Below are 27,446 nucleotides of genomic sequence, written 5' to 3' on the forward strand. Positions count from 1 at the left end.
AGCCCTTATCAAAGTCACAAATGATGTCCTATGTGACTGTGACCGTAGTAAATGATTCTTCCTCATCCTTCTCAAGCCTTTGATATGGTTGACCACATCATCCTCCTCCAATGCCTTTCCTTCAATGACCAACTGGATAAGACTGTTCCTTCCTGGTTCTATCCTTATCTATCCAGTGATAGTCAGAGAATCACCTGCAGTGACTTCTCATCCTGCTCCTGCACCGTTAACTCTGGCATCCTCTTAAGCATCTATCCTTGGCCTGTTATTTCTCATCTACATGCTGCTCCTCAGCACCAAACGAGAATACATCAGGTACACCTAATGCCCATCCACTTGGCCTTGAGAAGATGGCTGTGTGCTGCATTCTCGAAATCATTGGTTGCGAGCAGTGCCCAAGTCCCAAGAATGAATAAAACTTTTTTTTTTAAATCTAGTGAGTGGATAAGACAAATTCCTCTTTTATTAAATGGTATTTTGTGATTTTTTTTTGCACTGAATTCCAAGACTCTTCATATTATGCTGTGAAAACAGTAAATGAGTGACCTTTATTGTGTGTATTTATGAACTATTTAATTTGTATCCCTCACCAGTTTTAAAGTTGAGAACAAAGCAAGACAGGATGCAAGTTGTACTATGCTCAGACTCCAGCTAATACAGTCACAACTCTGGGCAAAAATACCAAGTCCAAGTCAAGGCTATTTGGAAGAGTTTGAAGGCTTAACGTAAAAGCTTTAATTAAGGTACTAAAAGGCATAAAAACAATTTAATGGATAAATGTAATCATGTTATTGTAAAAAATAACTTCCTCTACACAGGAGACACCAAAGGGGGCATGCTTTCTTGAACACCTTCATTCTGTCTGCAAGTCTGATTTTGTGCCTTGCAAGGGCTCACTACTTGAACTAATCCTTACATTCCCAGCCTGAGTTTGTGTCTTCCACCTTGTACATAGTTCCAACCAGGTAAAATGCAACCTTTAGAAATATCTTATCCTTATATTGGGTCCTCTGCAGTCCTCTGATCTGAACTCTGACCTGCTGTGTGCGTGTCTGACATTTTCTATTTCATATCTCCTGAATATGCAATTTCACCTTTATTTTTTGTTTGGATCTTTCTCATTTCTTTTCCATGTCTTACTTAGCAATTGCAAGTTTTAGAATGCATTTTAATGGTTTCACTCTCTTTATGACCCAACAATTTCAACCTTTATCCAACTTTTCAAAAAAGCCATTTACTTTCTATTTGGCAGGTCAGCATCCTTCAGTTAACTTTTATTGTTCTTCTTCTACCCTTCGTTTTGCTCTGTCCTATAATGGATATTTCATATTGTCCGTACTCCAGTTATGAAGGATCTACATCCATAATATTTACCTGCCATGTCTCTTTCCACATGTTGGCTGGGATTTTTTTGAGCTTCCGATATCTGGCTCTTTGTGTGTGGGGGGTGGGGGGGCAGAAGATTACACTGGCAGTGGCCCACTATGGAGCCTGACGCTGGGATTGCCAGGCCCGATCTTCCCGGCGGCAGCGGGGTTACATGGAAGCGCCCCCCACCATTTGGCGACGGGACCCAACTTTAAATAAAGGACATGAATAAATTCATGTACCTTTCACTGCAATCTTGCCGGTTGTCTGCGATCTTTCGTGTGGCGGCTGGCACTCGCGCCTTCACTTTCTCGTCCAGGGAAAGCTGGTGCCACTGAGGTGGGGAAGTGGCGGGGGGGGGGGGGGGGGGGGGGGAGGGGGCATGCAACTTAGGATTTTTAGTGTAGTGGAGAGGGGGACGGGATTACCTCTACACTTTGTGCAGTTGTGGTGGGGAAGGGTGGGAGGTCACATATTAAATGTATTTGTTTTTGGGGGATGGGGGGGTGGAAACGGGGATGCCATTTATTTCCTTTGTATGGGGGGGTGAGTACAGGCTTCAACCAGCCTGCATTATATCATATTGGCATGGCAACAAAACAGCTAAAACAACTAAATGTCTGTGTGCAATGAAAAATAAACTAAAAGTGTACTCTCGAACTACAATCCATACACTGCCCTATGTAAAACCGAATTTTATAAAATTAAAACAGTTGTGGGGAGCTGATTATTATTAAGAGGTTATAAGAACTTTAATAAATTATAATAATGAGAAATAAGGACTATCCCCTCACTCCTCCCACCCTCAAGTTGAAGCCAAATATAAAGATCAAATCTTTTTTTTGAATGAAATAACTTTTATCAGTACCTTGAATAATTTGCAAAAGAAAAAGTTTTTGGAGTGGGTGGGAAAGGTACGGGCCTCGACTGTGCAGGTCTGGCAGCCCTTTAAAAAGGTGCCAGCCCTTTCGAAATGGTGCCAGTGCAGAGGCAACTGATGCCATTGCTGGCGTTGCAGAGCCCACCCCATCATGTGATTGGGGGGGAGGGGCAGATCGCCCAGCATATGCAGATGAGCCACTGCGCGCTAAATCGCAGCGGCATGGTGGCACGCAGCCTGCATGTGTGGGCCGCCATTTTTCCGCCCACCGCCGGGAGCTGCGCAGGAGAATAAAATTCAGCCCACTGACTGATCTGCTATCCATTTTCAGTATTTCAAATTTGATTTCCTCTGTTGGCTGTTGTTCAATCTGTTCCATTTTACTCCTCTTCCATCCCCATGCAAGAACAGTTCTGACTTATAAACAAGGTACTGTTATCATTCCATAGATGGTGCACATGTCTAGTTAGGAGTACTTATATATTATGAGTTTTAGGACGTTAGGTTGTTCTATAGGTACAATGCATCTAGATTCTTTGCTTACCTGTATTAACGAGCGCACTGCTGTTGTATAATGTCCCCAAGTGAGGCCCAGACAAAGAAAGGAACGTGTGCAGTTTGTTCAAATAAAATTTAAATCTCTGTCTTGTAAGAACTGACCGAATGATTAAGTTACCTAAAGAGTGTCCTATGAAACTGTTGGAGAGAGAGAAAGTTAGGTGCGATTAAAAGAATACTCTTGAGTTGAACAAAACATTTCAACGCAATTCTATTCAAAGATTTTTTAAAATTATGCACCTTCTTCCACTGCATTAGTACCAACGGATCACCAACACCTTTCAGGAAGTGAAAATTAATTTCTGGTTTACATTTACTAGGTTTTGCTAAATGGTCCTGGTATCAGTCCTGTGTATATTTTTAAATGCATGATCTGGGTCTCTATCTAGAATGGTTAAAAATACAATTCACTTTGTCTACAAAAGACATTGAACAATTACACAAGAGGACAGCAGCGACTTTTAAGAGTCATACCAGAAGGCTGCAGTGAGAGTTCGGAAGAAGATATTGGAGGAAATGAGTGGATGGGAAGTTGAATATATTTTGTGTTGAACCAAAGCAGTTTCAGCTTTACATCGATGCAAAATGTGTAACTCGAAATGAAATCTAGTTTGGACTGACAGAGCATGATCAGGATCTGCAGATTCCCATTCGCTCAAAGCGGCTTTTGATGTCAAAGCGGCACCTGAGATTAAACAGTGCCCTTAAGATGCGTACCATATTGATACCTGCAACATCACTTTACTTCCATGCTTTGTACAGATACTTTAAAAAAAGAGTTACAGCAGCAGACATGACATACAATGTTAAACTCTGCAATTTTTAAAATTAAAGAGTATTTCGTTTTGAAAGTTTATTCATAGAATTCATGGAATAGTTGCAACACAGAAGGAGGCCATTTGGCCCATCATGTCCATGCTGACTTGCTACAAGAGTAATTTAGATAATCCCATTCCTTCAAGCTTTCCCCATAGTCCCGTCAATTTTTCCACCCTTCAGGTGCTCATCCAATTCCCTTCTGAAAGCCCTGACTGTATCTGCCTCTACCACACACTCGGGCAGTACATTCTAGCTCCCAACCACTCGCTGCATAAAAAAACGATTTTCCTCTTGTCGCCGTTGTTTTTTTCATCTTAAATCTGTGTCATTTGTTTTCAACCCTTCTGCCAATGGGAACAGTTTCTCTCTATCAACTCGATCTAGAGCCCTCATGATTTTGAGCACCTCTATCAAACCTCCTCTCAATCTTCTCTAAGGAGAACAGTCCGAGCATCTCCAATCTATCGATGTAACTGAAGTCCCTCATCCCTGGAATAATTCTTGCAAATCTTTTCCACACCCTCTCTAAAGCCTTCACATGCTTCCAAAAGTGCAGTGCCTAGAATTGGATAGAATACTCCAGTTGAGGCCGAACCAGTGTTTTATAATGGTTCATCCTAACTTCTTTGCTTTTGTACTTAATGCCTCTATTTACAAAGCCTAGGATTCTACACGCCTTTTAAACCACTTTCTCAACCTGCCCTGCTACCTTCAATTATCTGTGCACATATACCCCTGCGTGTCTCTGTTCCTGCACTACCTTTAGAATTGTAGCTTTTTGTTTATATTGTTTCTCCTTGTTTTTTCTACCAAAATGCATCATTCACACTTTCCTGCATTAAACTTCATCTGCTACGTGTCTGCCCATTCCACCAGCCTGTCCATGTCCTCTTGAAATCTATCATTATCCTCCTCATAGTTCACAATACTTCCAGGTTTTGTGTCATCTGCCAATTTTGAAATTGTACCCTGTACACCCAAGTCTAGGTCATTCATATACATCGAGAAAAGCAGTGGTCCTAGTACCAACCCCTGGGGAATCCCACTGTTTACCTTCCTCCAGTCTGAAAACCATCATTCACTCTGTTTCCTATCACTCACCCAACTTTGTATCCGTGCTGTCACTTTCTCTTAGCCCCAAGGTCTTCAACTATATGGCACTTTATCAAATGTTTTTTGGAAGTTCATATACACATCAACTGCATTACCCTCATCAAAAAACTCAAGCAAGTTGGTGAAACACAATTTGCCTTTAACAAATCCATGCTGGCTTTCCTTAATTCATCTACATTTGACCAAGTGATCATTAACCTTGTCTTGCACTATCATTTCTAAAAGATTTCTCACCACCTAGGTGACTGGACTGTAGTTGCTGGGTTTACCCTTATACCCTTTTTAAACAAGGCTGTAACATTTGTAATTATCCAGTCCTCTGGAACCACCCCCATATGCAAGGAGGAGTGGAAGATTATGGCCAGTACCTTCACATTTCCACCCTTACTTCCCTCAACATTCTCGGATGCACCCATCTAATCCTGGTGACATATCTCCTTTATCAACCTTTCTAATGCCCTCTATTTATCAATTTTTAGCCCATGCACTATCTCAACTGCCTCCCCATTCACTCTGACGCTAGCAGCATCTTCTTCCTTGGTAAATGCAGATGCAAAGTTCAATTTAACACCTCAGCCATGCCTTCTGCCTCTGCGTAGAGCCCCTTTTTAACTGGCTCCACCGCTCCTCTTATTTCCCTTTTACTATTTGTGTGCTTATAGAGAATACTTTTGGATTCCCTTTGATGCTAGCTGTTATTTTCTTCTCATGCTCTTTCTTTGCCTTGCATTTCCTTTTTCACTTCCATTTTGAACTTTCTATAATCAGCCTGGTTCTCACTTCTTTTAGCAACCTGACATCTGTCATACACGCACTTTTTCCACTTCAGCTTACTCTTTATCTCTTTCATCATCTAGGGAGCTCTGCCCTTCTTTCCCACTCGTGGAAACATACCTAGACTATACCCAAACCATCTCCTCTTTAAAGGCAGCCCATTGTTTCATTACAGTTTTGCCTGCCAACCTTTCATTCCAATGTACCTGGGACGGGTCTGTTTTCAAGCCAGTGAAATTAGCCCTCCTCCAATTAATTGTTTTTATTTACAGATTTCATAAGACCCATTTCCTCTCAAACCATTGTGGAAACTCAACATCTGCAATGAAATGAGAGAAAAATGACGAGTAGAAAATTTTTAAGAACGCTAACAGATTGATATTTACATACAAAAGTCATTTTGAATTTCAGACTCAAATGTTCAAAAAGCTAATATGCTCAAGGCTCCAATTCAGTGTAAAGTAATGCAGTAAGCGAAATGTAAACAGAGCTGTTTTCAGTCAAATAAGAATTCACTTCAAAATAAAGCAGAACCTATTTTTTGAGGACTCATCTCACTGAAGTAAATTGGAAGCAAAACAGAATATAAGAAATCTGAACTGCAATAGGCCACCAACCCTTTGAGCCTGCTCTGCCATTCAACAAGATCATGGCTGATGTTCTACCTTAATTCCACCTTCCTGCACCATCCTGAGATCTCTTAATTCCCTTAGTACAAAAAAATGTACTGACCTTTGTCGTGAATATGCTCAATGATTAAGCATCTGGGGTAGAGAATTCTAAAGAATGCACAACTCTTTGAGCGATTAAATTTCTTCTCATAAATGTCCGACCCGTTACTCTAAGACTGTGACCCTGTGTTCTAGCCAGGGGAAATGTTTTCTCAGCACTTACCCTGTCTAGTCCTTAAACAATTTTATATGTTTCAATCAGATCACCTCTCATTCTTCCAAATGCCAGGGTATATAGGCCTAGGCTATTCAATCTCTCCTCATTGGACAATCCCTGTATCTCAGGAACCAGTCTAGTGAACCTTTGTTGCATTCCCATTAGGAAAAGTATGTCATTCCTTAGGTAAGGAAACCATAACTGCACAGTACTCCATATATGACCTCACCAATGCCTTGTATAATGCAGTAAAACTTCTTTACTCTAATACTCCAATCCCTTTATATCAAAAGCTAACACACCATTTACCTTCCAAACCAAACTGCTTACTGTACCTGCATGTTAATTTTGTGATTCATGTACAACGATACCCAGATTCCTCTGAATGCAAATATTTTCCTGTCTGTCACCATTCAAAACATTCTGCTGTTCTGTTTTTCCTAACAAAATGGATTGCCACATTGTATGCCAACTGCCATGCTCTTGTCCATTCATCCAACCTGTCTATATCCCTCTGCAGCCTCTTTGCGTCCTCCTCACCATTGACTTTCCCACCTAACTTTGCATCAGCAACAAACTTGGATGTATTACACTTGGTCCCCACATTTAAATCATTAATATAGATTGTAAATAGCTGACGCCCAAGTACAGATCCTTGCGGTACCCCACTAGTTACAGTTTGCCAACCTGAAAACTGTTCGTTTTATTCCTACTCTCGGTTTTCTGTCCATTAACCAATCCATGCTAATATATTACCTCCAATCCTACAAGTCTTAATTTTGTGCAATAACCTTGTGTGTGGCATCTTAGAGTACTTTTTGAAAATCCAAATACACTATATCCACTGGTTCCCCCGTATCCATCTTACTAGTTACATCCTCAAAAATCTCTAACAGATTTATCAAACATGATTTCCCTTTCATAAATTTGTGTTGACTTTGCTTAATCATAACATGATTTTCCATGTGCCTGTTATCATGTCCTTAATAATAGATTCTAGCATTTTGCCTACTACTGATGTTAGGCCAACTAGCCTATAGTTCCCCAATTTCTCTCTTCCTCCTTTCTTAAACAGCCAATCCTTGGAAACAGTTCTAGAATATAAGGAATTCTGGAAGATCTAAGCCAATGCATCCACCGTCTCTGCAGCTACCTCTTTTAAAATCCTAGGATACAAGTCTTGAGGCCCAGGGGATTAGTCGCCACTTAGTCCCATTAATTTCTCCAGTACTGTTTATTTATACTGATTTCTTTAAGTTCCTCATTCTCACCAAACCCTTGTTTCTCCATTATTTCCAGAATATTTTTGTGTCTTCTACTGTGAAGATAGATGCAAAGATTTTGTTTAATGCCCCTGCCATTTCCTTATTCTCCATCACAATTTCATCTGTCTCTGCCTCTAATGGGCCCACGTTTACTTTCATTAATCTCTTCCTAGTTACATATCTATAGAAACGTTTACAATCTGTTTTTGTGTCTCTTGCTAGACTACCATCATATTCTCTTTTCTTGCTCCTCCTTTGCTGAATTCTAAAATGCTCCTAATTCTTGGGCTTACTACTCTTTTGCAACATTACAAGCCTCTTCCTTTGATCTAATACTATCTTTAACTCATGTTAGCCAAGGTGAGATTACCTTTTTGGTGGGGTTTCTGTGCCTTAAAGAATATATATTTGCTGTAAATTTTGTATTCATTCTTTAAATGCCAGTCATTGCTTGTCTGCGATCATATCTTTTAATGTAATTTCCAATCTATCTTAGCCCAATCACCCCTTATTCCTTTGTAGTTTGCATTGTTTAGATCTAAGACTCTAGTTTTGGACTTAACTAAATTACTTACAAACTCAATATAAAATTCTATCACATTATGGTCACTCATCCCTAGAATCCTCATTACTACAAGGTTATTAATTAACCCCTTCTCATTTCACAATACTAGATCCGAAATAGCCTGGTCCCTAGTTGGTTCCTCAATATACTAATCTAGAAATCTATCCTGTATATATTCCATGAACTCAGCCTCCACACTATTACTGCAAATTTGGTTTCCCCAATCTATAAAAAGATTCAATCCCCCATGATTACTGTATTCCCCTTATTACATGCACCTCTAATTTCCTGATTCATACATTGCACCTACTATTAGGGGACCTATATGCAACTCCTACCAATGTTCTCTGACTCATGCTGTTTCTTAGCTCCACCCAAACTGATTCTGCTTCCTAAATTTCTGAGCGAAGATCCTTTCTCTCTCCTGTCTTTATCTCAAGCTTCATTATCAGGGCTACACGTCCTCCTTTCCAATTTGCTTTTCACTTCTAAAAGTTAAGTATCCTGGAATATTATTTGTTTATTAAAACCGTATGATGCCAATGTTCGTCGCATTAAGAACCAGAGAAACTGTTGTGAATTACTGCTATTAGTGATAATAACAGACCAAACTGGATTCAGATTACCAGTAAACATTCAATTGTAATTTATAGTTAATGATTAAACTGAAGGGTGGTCCTAAATAGAGTCTGGTTTCAGCAGCTTAGAAGCTTTTTGGTTTTAGAATGTGTTTGCTTAATTTAGCCAATGTAATGTTTTTCTTTCTCTGAGTGAAGAAAGAAGCATTCAAAAGAAGCATTCAAAAGAAGCATGGAACCGAAGGGCAATTTCTCGCAATCGGCAATGGTATCTCAGAGCTTAACAAAAAATTCAATTGAAAATATAAGTGTATAAAATTGGAATCATTTGTAACAATTTCAGTTTGATTTTTGTGACAGAATACTTTTAGCCATGTATTAAATTTCCTCCAAACTACCTTCAGTTTGGGAAAAGGGGAAGTATCAAAACATATATTCAATACTACACTTTTGGACGAAGGGAAGAAAAAAACTAAGACAAGTTTTAAAGGCAGCATTACAAAAAATTCCATTTTAAGTACCAAACATTTTAAGAAAATGTTAAATGTTGTTAATGTCGTTCATTGGCTCAACAAGTACTTACAAATTAAGAGTAATCCTGTCTATTCCTAAAAATAAATGAAATGCGATTTCGTTAAAGGGTTTACATTGGGATGGCCCACTAGGAATCAACTTCCTCCATGGTTTCTAAACGTCAACCTCTGATTTGCAGGATGGCCAAGTCTAGCCGATCCAGCTATTGTCCAGGTTAGATGGCATTTTGGCCAGCTAAATCCTGCTTGTATCACTTTAGAATAGTGAGTTTTATCGGTGACTGAAATGCCAATAGGTTGAGGAGCTTCCAAATGAAGCAGATTATATGTGCTTACCAACTCAACCATTTTCCCACCCTTCAGCAGCTAGATTTATAGAGAGAACAAGAATGTATATATGGGATTAGTGTAGGATTAGTATAAATGGGTGGTTGATGTTCGGCACAGACTCGGTGGGCTGAAGGGCCTGTTTCAGTGCTGTATCTCTAATCTAATCTAATCTAATCTATGTATATGTATAGGGCAGAGGAAAAGAAAAAGATAGACACAAATTAGCAGAAAAAAGGGAAAACAAATGAAAGTCTGAAAGTAAATTTCAAGGTTTTAAGGATAATGTAGAAAACAAGACAGAAAGAAGCAAGGCAGAAGGATTTAGGGAGCATTTCAGGAGGGCAGCGTTAGGGTGGCTGACAGCAGAGTCTTGATTCAATGGTTCTTATGGTACATACAGGTACTGAATGAGCATATAAACTTGGAAACAAAGCAACAATTTTAAGATCATTTTGGAAATCACAGGCCAAGAAAAAAATTGATAAAATTATGTTTAAAAATGCATTTCCCTTGAAAATAATGATAAACAGATTCACAAGTATTTCTTGCCAGCTTACCTGATTTTGGAAACTGTAAGGTTGTAAATTTGAATGTACTGTATTATCTCATCCAAAAGTCGATCAGTCATGGAATCAAAGTCTGCAAATGTGTCATTCTATGGAAAGGAAGATAAATATTTAATCATGGAAAAATATAAAGTTTATTTTCCGACATGGCAGTGAAGTTTAATGAAATTCCCCATCACAGCGTTCACAAAAAAGCAAAGGATACTATAATCATAATTGAGTTGGCTGATGGTGGAAATCAGGATGCTGTAGGATGTGGGGAGAAGGATTTGATACTGAGTTGTGATAGTACGTGCGATGCTTTCTCCACTGAAATGTTTGTAAGAGATCCTGCCCAAGACAGTAAAGTAGTACTCTTGATTGGTTCCTGAAAGCATTTTTCTTACCCACAATAGTTGGCTAAATGAATTTATTCCCTGCTCATATCACGCCTAAGTAAATCTCTACACAGAGAGGAGAAAGAAATCAAGAGGACAGACAGAGAGAAAAACAGAGGAAAAGTGGATGAGAAAGAAATAATTATTTTATTCCAGTTGATGACTTGTATCTTAATAACTGATTATTAAATGTGTTATGTATAACTGGACTTGGATATTTGGAAATTAAGAGTTTATTACTCAATGCTCATGTGAGTCTTTCCAAGATAGAACTTTTTTGCAGAACTTCCCTACAAATTTGATGATGGCGTAGTCCTTTAGTAAATTGCTCTGTTTAGACATTATGTTTTCTTGGATGTTTTTCTAGAATGAACTTAAAAAAATGCATTTGGTATAACCATTTTGAATATATTACAAAATATATAGAATTGTTGCAAGAAATTCCCACCTACCATTTAGCATACATTACAAAATATAAACCTGAAGCAATCTTACTTTATTGGAAAACATGGATCTGTGCAAAATCAGCTAATTTCTCCTTTTACTTTTAAAGGTTAGTTGGAGTCTCCTGTGCCTAGTGGCATGTGAAGCAACCCTTTTCTTCCACAGTCTGTCCAGAGCAATGTATTCGACTCCAGAGTATTATTTTGTCTTACATCCAGCAGATCGCAGTTCTTCACAGTTAATGTTTGTATTTGCAAGACTATAACAGGCTCATCTTGTTGGAATTGTTTCTGTTAAGAGGGGCACTTATGTGTGGAAACATTGTTAGCCTGGCTCACAACCTCCTATCAAGAGGACCGATGGATTACTTTTAGTCTGATTCATACCATTTAGCCTGTCTGGTACAACTGGTCGAATCAGGAGTTATACTTCCGCGAGCATAGCTCTCAGGGTCCCAGGAGCATGTAAGGCTCCCCGTCATGCCATGGTGCAGTCCCTAGAATTCCACCATGCTCTGGAATTCTTCCCAAATCCCTCTAAATGCCCTTTCACTTGCAAAAAAGACACAAGCTGTGACATTTTGGATGATAGCATTGACAAGGCCTTGACAGAAATATGTCTGCCAAAAAAAAAACCTCTCCCTAGTTACCAAATCTCATCTTGATCTGCCCCCCCACCCCCCTACTCCTCTGGTACCATCTCCTCCTGCTTTAAGCACTCACTTGTTCCATCTTTCTTGCCTTTCCTTTAAAATCTTCATCGTCTACCACAAACCAAGGCACGTTTCTCAGATATCCTCGCTGTTTTCCTCCCTCAACCTCTGTACTGATTGACTTCTCATCTTTGGTAAATTTCAAATTCCATATAAACTCACATCACCTTCTCTCCCAAGATCACTGGTGTTTGATGTCCCTTAACCTCTCCTTCCATATAAACTTTGACATTCACGCCCACCCCTTGACCTTGCCATTGCACATGGCCTCTCTATTCCCATCATCTCTATCAGAGACAAGGCCATCCCTAATCACAAAATGAAACAGCACAAAAGGCGATTCACTCCATGTGCCCCTGTCAGCTCTTTGAACAATAGCTATCCAATTAGTCCCATTCCAATGCCCTTTCCCTATAAACCTTCAAACCTTTCCATTTCAAATATTTATCCAATTCTCACAGCAATGCATCCCTCACTACTCTCATTCCCCTACACCCTCCTAGCCCTACTTCCTTCTCAGTTTGTTTCTGGAAAAAACTTCCAAGTCACTGACAAAAGCATTTCAAACTCTCAAATTTCTAACCATTGGTTCTCCATTTATCACAATACTTCTGCAGTTGTGGGTCTACTTTATTCTTCCTTCAACTCCACTTTTGATGCCCTTGCCCCCAGTCTTACGATCCCTATAGTAATCAACAAACCAAAAGATCTATCAAATACAACAAAGATAGGTCTCTCAGATTTACTGGGCAGTCCACTAAGCACATACAGCACCAATTACAGCCACCGAGTTCTTCAAAACTCTGAACTTTTTCAGGCGGATCTCCAAATTCTGCCTTCCAAGATGCAGCCACAAATTTTCATCTGACAGCAGTTCTCCTGCATTCAAGAACTCCACTGGTATGGTCTCCAGTAAAAACAACACATTATTCCCAAATCTCCTCAGCTCTGCTCAAGACAGTCTTGTGGCATGGATCCACTGGTATTTCTTTAAATCACCAAAAGCAGCAATTCATATTTGCCAACGGCCAGCTCTCAGAATCAACTTCCATTCTCTGTAGCTTGCCTGTCAAAAAGAATTCTCCCTACAGCCTGCTTAAACTCTCCAATCTTGTGATCTGGGGATGACTCTGTGTCTCATCTGGTTCCAACCAGTTCTGTCCCCTCAGAACCTTGAAGCTTTTACTTTAACTTTTAGTTAGGGACTGTCTCAAAAAAAAAAGCTTTGAAAGCAGTCAGTGCGCCCAACTGAATGTTCAACAAGTCATCTGTTCAGACAATAGCTTGCACACGCTCCTCCTCTAATCTCGTAAACCATGGACTCCATCACACTACTAAAAGGCTTCTCTCTCCAGCGCTGGACATTTCCCTTGCTATGGCCCCCAACTTCACTCCCTTATGCCCAAGGAAGGCAGAGTTGAACAAATATTGTGTACAACTGATTTAGCCATTCATCACCAGATATGGCTTAACCATATCAAGCACCTCCAGTCAGTATGTTCCAACAATGGGAACTTATATTTATATAGCACCTCTAATGCAATAAAAAGTCCCAAGGCACTTCACAGGAGCATGATAAAACAAAGTATGACACCGAGCCACAAAAGGTGATGTCAGGTCAGATGACCAAAGGCTTGGTCAAAGAGGTAGGTCTTAAGGAGAAGAGTAAAGGGAAAGAGTGAGTGGAGAGGTATAGCGAGGGTATTCCAGAGCTTGGGGCCGAGGCAGCTGAAAGCATGATCACCAATGGCGGAGTGATTAAAATCAGGGATGCACAAGAGGCCAGAATTAGAGGAGCACAGATATCCTGGACAGCTGTGGGGCTGGAGGAGATTACAGAGATAAGGATGGATTTGAGAATAAGGATGAGAATTTTAAAATCAAGATCTTGCTTGACCGGGAGCCAATGTAGGTCAGCGAGTATAGAGGTGACAGGGAAACGGGACTTAGTGTGAGTTCAGACACGGGCAGCAGAGTTTTGGATTACCTCAAATTTACGGAGAGTAGAATGTGGGAGACCAGCCAGGAGTGCGTTGGAATAGTCAAGTCTAGAGGTAACAAAGACATAAATGAGGGTTTCAGCAGCAGATGAGCTGAGACGGGGCGAAGTCAGGCAATGTGGTAGAAATAGGTGGTCTTAGTGATGGCACGAATATGAGGTTGGAAGATCATCTTGGGGTCAAATATGACACCAAGGATGCGAACAGACTGGCTTAATTGCAGACGGTTGTCATGGGAGAGGGATGGAATCGGTAGGTAGGGAAATAAGTTTGGAATGGGGACTGAAAACAATGGCTTCAGTCTTCCCAATATTTAAATGGAAGAAATTTCTGCTCATCCAGTACTGGATGTCAGATGTTTCAGTGCTGTATCACTAATCTAATAAGTGGTCTGATAATTTCACAACAGTGGAGGAGTCAAAAGAAGTGGTGGCAAAATAGAGCTGGGTGTCGTCAGCATTCAGGTGAAAACTAATGCCGTGCTTTCAGATGATGTCGCTGAGGGGCAGCAAGATGATGATAAATAGGAGGGGGCCAAGGATAGAACCTGGGGGATCCCAGAGGTAACCATGCAAGAAGAGAAGCCATCGCAAGTGATTCTTTGGATATAATTAGATAGAAAAGAATAGAACCAGATGACAGCAGTCCCACCCAGCTGAATGACAGCAGAGAGGCGATGGAAGAGAATGGTGTTGTCAACCGTGTCAAAGGCTACAGACAGGAAGAGGAGGATGAGGAGGGAAAGTTTACCTTTATCGCAGTCGCATAGGACGTCACTGTGGCTTCAATAAAAGTTGTTACAGTACTGTGGCAGGGGTGGAAACCTGATTGGAGGGATTCAAACTTGGAGTTCCTGGAAAGATGGGGCAGATTAAGGAGGCTAAAAACACATTCAAGGACTTTGGAGAGAAAAGGGAGGTTGGAGATGGGTAGTAGGATAATCCTAGAGTGCTGTCATGCTAGGCCCCCACCAGCCAAGAATGAGGCACATCAATTTTGTCATGAACATTGATTTTTAACTGTTGTTGGAGCGAAAAAATGACTTGTTAAACAGATCATGGGGGGCACAGTCTCAGGATAAGAGATTGAGCATTTAGGACTGAAATGAAGAAAAACATCTTCACTCAAAGGGTTGTGAATCTTCGGAATTCTCTACTCCAGAGGTTGTGGATGCTTCATCATGGAATATATGTAAGGCTGACATAGACAGATTTTTGGTCTCTCAGGGAATTAAGGGATATGGAGAGTGGGCAGTGTTGGAAGAGCTATAGTGATAGGGGATTCTATCCTAAGGTGTGCAGATAGGCGTTTCTGTGGCCACAAACGAGACTCCAGGATGGTATGTTGCCTCCCTGGTGCTACGGTCAAGGATGTCTCGGAGCAGCTGCAGGACATTCTGAAAGGGGAGGGTGAGCAGCCAGAGGTCGTGGTCCATATTGGTACTACTGACATAGGCAGGAAAAGAGATGAGGTCCTGCAAAGTGAATATAGGGAGTTAGGCAGAAGGTTAAAAAGCAGGACCTCTAGGGTTGTAATCTCAGGCTTACTCCCTGTGCCACGTGCCAGTGAGGGTAGGAATAGGAGGATTAGGCAAATGAACGCGTGGCTGAAGAGCTGGAGTAGGCGGGAGGGCATCAGCTACTTGGATCATTGGGATTTCTTCTGGTGCAGAGGTGACCTGTACAAGAAGGACGGGTTGCATCGAAACTGGAGGGGGACCAATTTCCTTGCGGGGAGGTTTGCTAGCATTACTCGGGAGGGTTTAAAACTAGTCTTGCAGGAGGGTGGGACCCAAAGTAGCATTCTCTCTGATGAGATAGTTGAGGCACATGTAGAGGTTAAAGCAAGTAAGTCCAGTAGGCAGGCCGGGCAGGGACAGAACAGTGAGCATGGAAGGTCCGGTAGGCTAAACTGCATTTATTTAATGCAAGAAGACTTACAGGTAAGGCAGATGAACTCAGAGCATGGATCGGTACATGGGATTGTGATATCATAGCTATTACGGAAATGTTGTTGAGGGATGGGCAGGACTGGCAGCTCAATGTTCCGGGGTACCGATGCTTCCGGCGTGACAGGTAAGAGGTAAGAGAGGAGGGGGAATTGCACTATTGATTCGGGAGGACATCACGGCAGTACTTATCCCGGGGGGAATGTCCAGAGAGGCCATATGGGTAGAACTTAGAAATAAGAAAGGGGTGATCACTTTGATGGGATTATACGATAGGCCCCCCAATAGGCAGAGGGAAGTGGAGGAGCATATATGTAGGGAAATCACAGATAGGTGTAGGAATTATAGGGATGTAATAGTAGGTGATTTTAACTTCCCTAATATTGACTGGGACTGCCTTAGTGCTAAGGAATCAGATGGGGAAGAATTTGTTAAGTGTGTCCAGGATAGTTTTCTGAAGCAGTATGTGGATGGCCCTACGAGAGAAGGGGCTACACTCGACCTCCTCTTAGGAAATGAGGATGGCCAGGGGTTGATGTGTCAGTGGGGGAGCACTTTCGGACCAGTGATCATAACTCGATTAGCTTCAAGATAATTATGGAAAAGGATAGGACTGGTCCTCAGGTTGAAGTCCTAAATTGGGGGAAGGTTAATTTCGATGGCATCAGACAGGAACTCTCAAAAGTTGAATGGGAGAGGCTGTTTACAGGTAAAGGGACACCTGGCACGTGGGAGGCTTTTAAATGTGAGATAGTTCAGGGCTGGCATGTTCCTGTTAGATGGAAGGGCAAGGCTGGCAAGTTTAGGGAACCTTGGTTGACGAGGGATATTGAGGGTCTTGTCAGGACAAAGAAGGAGGCATATGTCAGGTATAGGCAGCTGGGATCGAGCGAGTCCCTCGAGGCGTATAGGGCATGTAGGACTACACTTAAGGAAATTAGGAGGGCGAAAAGGGGCCATGAGATTTCCCTGGCAGATAAGATAAAGGAGAATCCTAAAAGATTCTATAAGTATATTAAGAGTAAAAGGGTAGCAAGGGAGAGAGTAGGTGCCCCCTTAAGGATCAGTGTGGTAATCTATATGTGGAGCCACGGGAAATGGGCGAGGTCTTAAATGAATATTTCTCGTCTGTATTTGCCGTGGAGGTGGTCATGGAAGCTAGTGAGTTCAAGGGAGAGAACAGCGATATCCTGGAGCATATCAACATTACAAAGGAGGAGGTGTTGGAGGTTTTGAAGCGCATTAAGGTGGATAAATCCCCAGGGCCTGACCAGGTGTATCCGAGGATGCTATGGGAAGCAAGGGAGGACATTGCTGGGGCCCTGGCAGAGATTTTTGTATCATCGTTAGCCACGGGTGAGGTACTGGAAGACTGGAGGATAGCTAACGTTGTGCCTTTATTTAAGAAGGGCAGCAGGGATAAGCCAGGGAACTACAGCCTTACATCAGTGGTGGGAAAGTTATTGGAAAGGATTCTGAGAGACAGGATTTATATGCATCTGGAAAGGTATGGTCTGCATAGGGATAGTCAGCATGGCTTTGTGGGAAATCATGTCTCACGAATTTGATTGAGTTTTTCGAGGAGGTGACCAAGAGGATTGACGAGGGCAGGGCGATGGACGTTGTCTGCATGGACTTTAGCAAAGCCTTTGCCAAGGTCCCGCATGGTAGGCTGGTCCAGAAGGTTCGAACACATGGGATCCAGGGTGAGCTAGCAAACTTGATACAAAATTGGCTTGGTAATAGGAGGCAGAGGGTGGTAGTGGAGGGTTGTTTTTCAGATTGGAGGCCGGTGTCCAGTGGTGTGCCGCAGGGATTGGTGCTGTGCCCTCTGTTATTTGTCATATATATTAATAACTTGGATGTGAATGTAAGGGGCATGATTAGTAACTTTGCAGATGACACCAAAATTGGTGGTATAGTGGACAGTGAAGAAGGCTGTCGAAGGTTACAACAGGATATAGATCAACTGGGAAAGTGGGCAAGAGAGTGGCAAATGGAATTTAATGCAGACAAGTGTGCAGTGATGCATTTTGGGAAGTTAAACCAGGGCAGGACATATACAGTGAATGGCAGGGCCCTGAGGAGTGTTGTTGAGCAAAGAGACCTTGGGGTGCAAGTACATAGTTCCCTGAAAGTGGCAACGCAGGTAGACAGGGTGGTGAAGAAAGCGTATGGCATGCTTGCCTTCATTGGCCGAGGCACCGAGTACAAGAGTTGGGACGTCATGTTACAGTCGTACATAACGTTGGTTAGGCCGCATTTGGAGTACTGTGTGGAGTTCTGGTCGCCGCACTGCAGGAAAGATGTGATTAAGCTAGAGAGGGTGCAGAGAAGATTCACAAGGACGTTGCCTGGCTTGGAGGGCTTGAGTTATAAAGAGACATTGGACAGGCTGGGTCTGTTTTCCCTGGAGTGAAAGAGGCTGAGAGGGGACATGATAGAGGTATATAAAATTATGAGAGGCATCGATTGGCTATCTACCCTGAGTCTGTTTCACATGGTAGGGGTGACTAAAACTAGAGGGCATAGATTTAAGGTGAGAGGGAGGAGGTTTAAAGGGGATCAAAGGGGTAAATTTTTCACACAAAGAATAGAGGGTATCTGGAATGAGCTGCCTGAGGAGGTGGTAGAGGCAGGAACAGTAGCGACATTTAAGAGGCATCTGGACAGGTACTTGAATGAGCAAGGCATAGAGGAATATGGAATTAATACAGGCAGGTGGGATTAGTATAGATAGGCATTATGGTAGGCATGGACACGGTGGGCCGAAGGGCCTGTTTCTATGCTGTACAACTCTATGAGAAGGTCAGCTATGATCATACTGAATGGTGGAGCAGATTTAAGGGGCTGTATGTTCTACTCCTGCTCCTATTTCTTATCTTCTTATACTCCAGGTGCTGGATGGAGTGCCAATTCAGTGGGCTGCTTTGTCCTGGATGGTGTTAAGCTTCTTGACTGTCATTGGAGCTGCACTCATCGAACTAAGTGGAGAGTATTCTATCATACTCCTGACTTGTGCCTTATACACTGTGGGCTTTGAGGAGTCAAGAGGTGAGTTACTCGTTGCAGAATTCCCAGCCTCTGACCTGCTCTTGCAGCCACAATATTTATATGGCTGGTCCAGTTAAGTTTCTGGTCAATGGTAACCCCTGGGATGCTGATAGTGGGGGGATTCAGCAATGGTAATGCCACTGAAGGTCAAGGGGAGATGGTTAGATTCTCTGTCAGATTCTTTCTTGTTGGAGATGATCATTGCCTGGTACTTGCCACTTATCAGCCCAAGCCTGTATGTTGTCCAAGTCTTGCTGACTGCAGGCACGGACTGCTTCTGCATCTGAGAAGTTGCGAACAGTACTGAACACTGTGCAATTAGTGAATATTCACACATCTGACCTTATGATGGGGGGTGGGAGGTGGGAAAGGTCATTGATGAAGCAGCTGATAATGATTGGGGCCTAGGACATTACCCTTTGGAACTTCTGCAGCAATGTTCTAGAGCTGAGTTGATTGTCCTCCAACAACCACAACCATATTCCTTTGTGCTAGCTTTCATTCCAACCAGTGGAGAGTTTTCCCCAATTCCCATTGACTTCAATTTTGTGGGCTCCTTGATGCCACACTCAGTCAAATGTTGCCTCGATGTTAAGGGCAGTCACTCTCATCACCAAGGCTGTAACAAGGTCTGGAGCTTCACTGGAACACTGCAGGAAGCTGAGAACAGAGAGGTCAGAATTGGAGCAGGGTGGAGAATTAAAATGACCGGCGACTGGAAGCTCAGGATCCCACTTGCGGAATGAACCGAGGTGTTTCGTAAAGCGGTCAGCTAATCTGCGTTTGATCTCTCCAGTGTACAGCAGTCTGCACTGTGAACAGCGAATACAGTATACTAAATTGAAAGAAGTCCAGATTCAATGGATCATCCTCTGTCATTTCTGCCACCTCCAGCGTGATGCTATCACCGAAGCATCTCCCTCCTCTTCAGCATTCTGAAAGGACCGTTCCCTCTGTGACACCCTGGTCCACTCGTCAGTCACCCCAACATCCCCTCCCCTTCCCCCTGCACATTTCTATGCAAGTGCAAGAGATGCAACACCTGCTTTTTACCTCCTCCCTTCTCACCATTCAAGGCCCCAAACACTCCTCCCAAGTGAAACAGCAATTTACGTGTAGTCTTTCAACTTAGTATACTGTATTTGCTGCTCCCAATTACAGCTCTACCCTCCACTGCAGCTTCTACCATTAAGAAAGTCAAAGGAAGCATTGTTGTGGGAACGTCACCTCCAAATTCCCCTCCGAGTCACACACTACCCTAACTTGGACCTTCATCACCACAATGTTTCAAAGCAGCTTACTATCACCTCCCCAGAGGAACTGGGGATGAACAATAATTGCAGCCTTAAGACTGTCACCTACATCCCTGGAACAAATCAAATCTTGCCAACTTCCAGAGCACAGAACTCAGGAAAAATATTTTTATTAAAAAAATGAAGAATTTGACATTATTTAACATTTCACACATATGTAAGTGACTGGATATTCATGTTAAAACTTGGCACAGTTTAAATTGTACAATGCATCAATTTTTGGAAATAGGCAGTAGTATAAAAAGAAGTCTTTGCCACATCACAATTTGCTGTAGGTTTTCAAACTGGGACCCTCAGACTCCAGGGTCATTAATCTTTAGTTGTTTTGTCAAATTTCTGTATGTACAACTTATTAGTATATTATATCTATCACAATGTATATTAATTAAAGGTTTTGGCATTGATAGCACTGCTTCCTTTTGGGTAGCTGACCATGTCTTTTGAAAGTAGAACAGTCTGGGGATCCCCAAGAGTATGTTGATATTTGGAAGTGATCTCCCACACAGTTAAGTTTGAAAAACAGTGGCAACAATGAAATCATGGCAATAGATGACTTGCAAAGCAGAACTATACATTGTTTAACATAATAGCTGCTGGTACTAATTTTTAAATTGCTTTCTCTCCATTTTTCTCTCCTGCTTTCCTAAAGGGGACAAACTCATGCTCAAGTATGGATTTACAAGCAATGATCATTCTCTGGTACCTCACACAGAAGTTATTCTTCATGCAAGAACTTAGATAGCACATCAACAGGTTAACTTGATCATGGATGATATCACAACAATCTAATCTGATTCAGATATCCAGATTTTTAGCAGGCCATCACTAGGTAGCAATTAAGAATGGGACTGACTGAACATTTTCCTTCCTTAGTTGAAGGTACTGAGCACAACTGTAGTATCCCTAGTGCCGAGACTTGAGATCAGTCAACACATCAAGGATGGCTAGCTGGCTTCAAGGCTGTCAAGCATCAATGGTCACTGCTGGAAGCAAGATTCCATTTTTTTCCAAATTCTCCAAACATAAAGCTACAAAGTTGAGAAAATCTATCAAATTTCTGCGAGATTTCCACACACTATGGTTATTCTTTGGAGGCTTATTGATCTGAAATAAAGACTGACCAAAATAATAACTCTGATCCTATCAATACCCTGTTTTTCCAATAGATTAAGTAAAATCAATATGCATCAACTGGCAGGTCTCTGAGATTTTCCAGAAGGAGAGCAGATCCAGATTCTTTATTTCCATTTGAGTCCAGTTCTGCTCTTGGCAGAGCACAGATCAAAGCCTCAATGTTTCAGGTCTGATAACTCAGCACCTGGATTGGATGTTCCAATCCTGATATTGATTTTTGGCCTTTTAAAAGTAAATGAAGATGCAAGTGTTGAAATACAGAGGTTTTCCTCCTAGAAACTGACCAATTTTAAGACTTTGTTCCAAAGGTTTGTAGATGCTACTGTATTGCCTAAACTGGATAAAACTTTGGTCTCTCTCTTCCCTCCAGCTTTTACCAAACACATCAAAAGACTACCTAAATGCTGAGTTTAAGGGAAAATGGTCATACATTAGTACTGTTTCTTTCCTCACTGCTGGGATAAGTATCTATAACCTGGGGCTTAAGAGCTTGTTATATTAAAAAGACCAACTGCTATTATGTTCAAGAGTGTTGTGCAGCTTTTGTCTTGGAATACATTAGTCTCCCATCTGTGGCTATTCCTCTTACAGCACCAGGCCACTTACCTGGGCAGGACAAATGCAATTCAGTTCAAAGACAGCAGTTGATAAGCAGAAAAACCTCTTATCCAGGCTTCATCACCCTCTATACTGGGCGATATAATCAAGAGAGACACACAGGCAGGTACCAAGCACTGGTTATCAATGGACAAAGTTTAAAGCATAGGATATAAAACTGTAAGGATAGGCACCCAAATTTCAATCTCCATCTCAATTCATCATGTTCTCTCTGCACTGAGTTCACTTCCCCTCTATCCTCCCTTAATCTCTTCCTCCATGTAAACTCCCTAACCATATTCACAGCCACCTCCTTGACCTTGCATCTCATGTGGGCTTGCTAACCCCATTGTATTAACCACAGATAAGGCCATCTCTGATCACATCCTTGAATTGTTCTGCACCCACATCCTGCTTCCCCATTCTAACCGTACTTTAATCTGTATTCACCCTGGAAAAAAAAACTCTCCCAATTCTCTTACCACTGCACTTTCAAAATCCCAACTGTCTAGCCTTTGGCCTTCCGTTCATGACATTTCTGCAGCTGCCAACTTGCTCAATCACACCCTCACCTCCATCTTTGAAGCCCTCATTCCCATTAAAACCATTACTGTGTCTGATATTGGTGTCGCTCCAGTACAGCCCTCATCCCCACTCCATGAAGTCCAGGTGAAGTAGATTTGAATGTATATGGCAGACAGCTGGTTTTGCCATTCACTGCCAGATCTGGCTCGACCACATAAAGTACTATTTGGATCCTGCTCTCAAATGCAAAATTGCTTACTATTCCAGAATCATCCGAGAATGCAAAAGTAATCTCCGGCTTCTTTTCTCTATTGCAAGTTGTCATCTTAAACCACCCTCCCTGTATCCTCCATCCTCACCTCCAACAACAAGTGCGAGGAGCTCATGGGTTTCTTTGCTACCAAGATTGAGAATTTAAGTTGCTTCATTGAAGTTCTATCTCCCCACAGTGATAGAAGGAAATTATGAGTTGACAAATGAACCTCTTGGGCTCTCAAGTAGAGCCATAATGGATTCTTTTTCTTTTATTACATAAACAGGGGGCCATAATTTTCCAGACTGCATGGATGTTGATAGTGTAGCAAGAGATCAGCAGTTTTAATAATTTAGGAACTTATCTGCAGACATTGGCCAACATCAAATGTCAAAGCATGGTGACAGTTTGGACTTAAGCTTTTGCCTTTCAAAGGCTCGGACATAACCCATTCAGAGTCATTTGTTATGTTCTGAGGCAAAGTGCTCAAGTGGGAGAGATATGGAAGTTACCTCCAAGAACTAACTGCAAGCACTTCTGTCTCTAACATAAAACCACCAAGCCTGGTTATGATTTGTTTCTGAAATTGGAATTGGTGATATAAATTGATACGAGTTGTGTTTTAAGCACTTGAGAAGGGCTCAATTGGGCTGAATTTTATCAGCGTGCCGCTCTGAAAGCGGCGGCCTTCTGACATGGAAGTGCCGCTGCACTGCTCCTGCGATATTACGCGCGGGGGCTGATTTAAAGAAGGACGTAGCGGCCGCCCCTGATGACATAGAGGGGGCAGCCGCTGCGTCCCCGGCAATGGCGTCACCGCGCAGGCCTGGTGCCATTTTTAAAGGGTTTCAAGCCCTTCAGGATATATTTAAATATTTAAAAGGTGCCAGTGAGCTTAAAAACATTAATAAACCTATAACGTAACATTGAATCCCCTCCCCCCCCACTGAGTCCTAAACACATAAATAGACCTATTCCCCCCAAAAATACACTTCTGGAAATTCTGAACTTCTCCCTCAAACTTCAGTATCTTTGACCCTCAACCCCTTCCCACCATCCCCACAACCAATAGGATTGGTTTTCCCTGTTCCCCCGCCCTGATAATTTTATTCCTCCCCCCTCCCCACCAGTGTCTCGCCTCGGAACTCCAACAGAGTTCCAAAGGCGTGCGAGTCGTGGCCGGTTGGCCGTAAAATCGGCGTGGGACGTCCGCTGTTGGCAGGTCAGTTAATTTGAATTTTACTAATGCTCATTTAAATATTTTAATGAAGGCCCTGCTGCCAAGTGGCGGGGTGGCTGCAGCGAGGCCTGGCCGCCACTGCTAATATCCAGGTGAGCCTTCTTGGTGTTGTGGGTCGAGGTGGGCTGCTCCCGCAAGCATTTTACAGGCCTCCCCGCCACAACCATTGAGTCATTTATGGCACAGAAGGCGGCTCTTCAGCCCATTGAGTCTATGCCAGCTCTCCGTGGAGCAATCCAGATAGTCTCATTCCCTCACTTTATCCCCGTAGCCCTTCAAGTTTATTTCCTTCAAGTGCCCACCCTATTTCCTTTTGAAATCATTGATGGTCTCTGCTCCCAACACCCTCATAGGCAGTGACTTCCAATTCATTAACCACTCTCTGCATAAAAAAATTCTTCCTCACATTTCCCCCTGCATCTCTGGCCCAAAAACTTAAATCTATGTCCACTAGTCCCTGTACCATCAGCTAATGGGAACCATTTTTCATTGTTTACCTTATCCTATCATAATCTTGTACACTTCTATCAGATCTCCCCATAATCTCCTTTGCTACAAGGAGAAGAGCCTCAGCTTCTCCAACCTTGAAACTAAAATCCTTCATGCCTGGAACTATTCTGGTAAATCTCCTATGCACCCTCTCAAGGACCCTCACGTCCTTCCTAAAGCGTGGTGACTAAAACTAGATGCAGTACTCTAGGTGTGGCCGAACAAGAGCTTTAAATGGTTCAGCATAACTTCCCTGCTTTTGTACTCGATACTTCTATTTCTGAAGTTTCTGGGGAAAAATCAAATTTTCATTAAAAGAGAGGGAGTGCACTCTAGGTTGACCCTGTGTACCAAGGAAGAAAGTTTTGGGGAAATAAAATTAAACAGACAGGTTCTGATGTTCCAACAATAATGCTCTAAGGATTTGGGACCATTTGGAAATGATAAGTGGACACGGGCACAATATAGCAGGTTATTTTGGGAAATAAATAGGTCCAAGGAGGGATTTGGTTAAGTACAATTAAACAAACAAAATGTGTTAAAACTTGGATCAAGTGGGAATATTTGATCTATACTTTAAAATATTTTGATAATATTTAGTTGGACTGTAAAGTTCCTCCAGGGCTCATAAATGAGATGGAATGGTAATTACAATGTAAAACTGAATGAGGAGATGGTTGAGGATATAAGATGGAAAAGAAATATTACACCACCAGTGGAAGTTTTCTAAAGTTATTTTCTTAGGTGAATTGGAATAAATCACTTAGGCATAATTCACCAAAAAACATCAATCTGTTATTAATATATATTCTAGGCAGTTAAGTGTAGATGAGAATAGTAAACTGACAGCTTTCTGTTGGAAATGTTTCTGTTTTTGCCTACTGAACAATAAGAAAAATGCACTTGATAACGTGGTTGCTACCCATGACATTGGAACCATGTAGGGGAGATGAGTAAAGATCTCCAAACACCTCCCTGATTGGCTGATGAGGTCACCTGAAAGTCCAAGACTGGCATGTATGGGATGTCACATGTGGAATGATACCGAGATGCCTATGTGTGTGAAAATGCAACTTGTGTGTGAGGCAACTAGCCTATGGAAGTAAATGATGAAGACACTTTACAGTACGAGTTTCAGACATATTCAGTAACTTGACAACAGCACTACATAAAATGGTTAATATGGCTCAGGAGAGTGAGACAACTTTTTAAGTCATCAGACATTGTTTAATTAAACAATTGGTTTCTTTGTCAATCAGGATGCAGCTAATCACAATGGTATCAGCCAGAGGGATTAAAATTAAAGTAGAGTGACACAGATTTTGGATTGGGACAAACGAGGGCTAGGGAGAAATAATACTTAGCATGAATTTTTAATCATATGGTAAACTGTAGCTTTCTCTACAATGCATTACAATTTTCTTTCCCTATATCATGATGCGGTGCTTGAAATATATGTACTTGGTCGCTGCACTAGCAACTTAAAAGTAGTGAGTCTCTTGCAGAAGGTTAAGAAATAAGATTGAGTGAGGAGATGAGAGAGATAAGAAAAGGCAGGGCTTCCCTGTACACATGGGCCGGACTTTTACGCCGTGCTAGCTGGTTGGATGGTGGCGTGGGGCCGGTGTAAAATAGAGCGGCAGGCTCCGGGATGCCTACCCGCCCCGCTTCCGCCTCCGGACAACTTTACAGCGGTCAGGCGAAGGGAGCCGGGGGGGGGGTGGTTGGTGGGAGGTCGCCCAGCGATAGCTGCCGGCCTTTCTGCGCCCGGGGGGGCATGGCAGTTGGGCAGAGGGTGCCCAATTGAGGGCTGCCCCCACCTCCCAACCCACCCCGGGACGCAAGACACTTCCCTCCTCCCAAACGACCTCACCAGGGAAGGACCGATCCCCCGGGTGAGGCATGCCCCTACTTACCTTCCCTCCTCGATCCATGGCGTTGGCTGGGCTGCAGTCCCAGCAGTGGCCACTGCTCCCGGTGGCGTTGCTGGGACTAAGAGCTGCCGGCCCGCTGATTGGCCGGCAGCTCACTGAGGCGGGACCTCCTCCCTCAAGTGGGTGGAAGTCCCGCCTTGGGACAGTTAAAGCCCGGGACCTGTAAAATACGGGACGGATCCCTGAGCTAGGCGGAAGCAGGTTTGCCACTGACTTTCACATCGGAGTCCAGCTCCCATCCATCCACCGTAAAATTCCGGCCATGATGACAGAATGCAAGATTTTTAGGAGCTGCTCCTCACCAAAGATTGTAATCTTAAAACTTAAAATATTGGTGAAGCCTGATACAGGAAACTGTTCTTGAATAGTTAGGCGAGATTTTGTAGCACAGGCTGTTCCATACACGTAACCTGCACTTAAACCGTGTTTAGGATCAAAGCTAATCAAAAACCAAATGCATCTTAAAAGCATTAGACCTCACGTCAAATCAAGTTATCGTAGCTTTGCACAGATCTTTATTGAGGTTGCATTTGGAAAATTGTGTGCATTTTAGCCTCCCTACTTTCAAAAGGACACTTATACAATGGAAAAGTTCAGAAATAAACAATGACTACCACTGTGACATTGGGCTCTAAACAATGAAAAAAGATGTGAAGAGCTGAACTTTACTTCATTAAAGATCCAAGTATATAAATTGCTGAGAGACATAGATGCTACATATGCAAACAAATTTTACTGATGTAGCTCATGACAAGACAGGGTCAAACTCTGATGAGACTATAAAAACAAGGGTAACTTGCTTATCAGTACAATAGCTTAATTAACAGCAGCCAAAATGCATACATAAACTGCCTTGCCAAATGGATTTTGTTAAGGACTGTGACATGTTGTACTCTGACTTACAGAAGGAATTTGACACGGTTGTGCACGAAAAGCTCAAAGCTGTGAGAATCCAGGGTAAATCTTAGATATATTTAATGAATTGGAGAAGGGTAGGAAAAACAAGAGTGACTTACTAAAAGTAGTCATGTTGGGGATCAGTGTTAGGAGCCTTCCAGTTTCTAATTTTGATCAATGACTCAAACTTAGAAACCCAATGCAAATTGATTAAATTTGCAGATGATGGCAACTAAGAAGAACTGTAGAATCAGAGAAGACAGCTCAAATACTACAGTTGGGCAACATATGT

At 42.2% G+C, this 27,446-nt stretch overlaps 1 protein-coding gene across 5 annotated transcripts in view; it reads right to left on the minus strand.

The window, feature by feature from the left end:
* The window catches only part of fam135a (family with sequence similarity 135 member A), a 319,597-nt gene that overhangs the window by 13,635 nt on the left and 278,516 nt on the right, over positions 1–27,446 (minus strand). For all 5 annotated transcript variants that reach the window (XM_068020133.1, XM_068020127.1, XM_068020126.1 and 2 more), the window contains 2 exons: positions 10,229–10,326; positions 2,793–2,944 (listed from right to left, as the gene is read on the minus strand). In XM_068020133.1, the coding sequence (XP_067876234.1) occupies positions 2,793–2,944; positions 10,229–10,326 (250 nt within the window). The remainder of the gene's footprint in view (positions 1–2,792; positions 2,945–10,228; positions 10,327–27,446) is intronic.

This window comes from Heterodontus francisci, chromosome 3, assembly GCF_036365525.1.
Source record: "Heterodontus francisci isolate sHetFra1 chromosome 3, sHetFra1.hap1, whole genome shotgun sequence".
NCBI lineage: Eukaryota > Metazoa > Chordata > Chondrichthyes > Heterodontiformes > Heterodontidae > Heterodontus > Heterodontus francisci.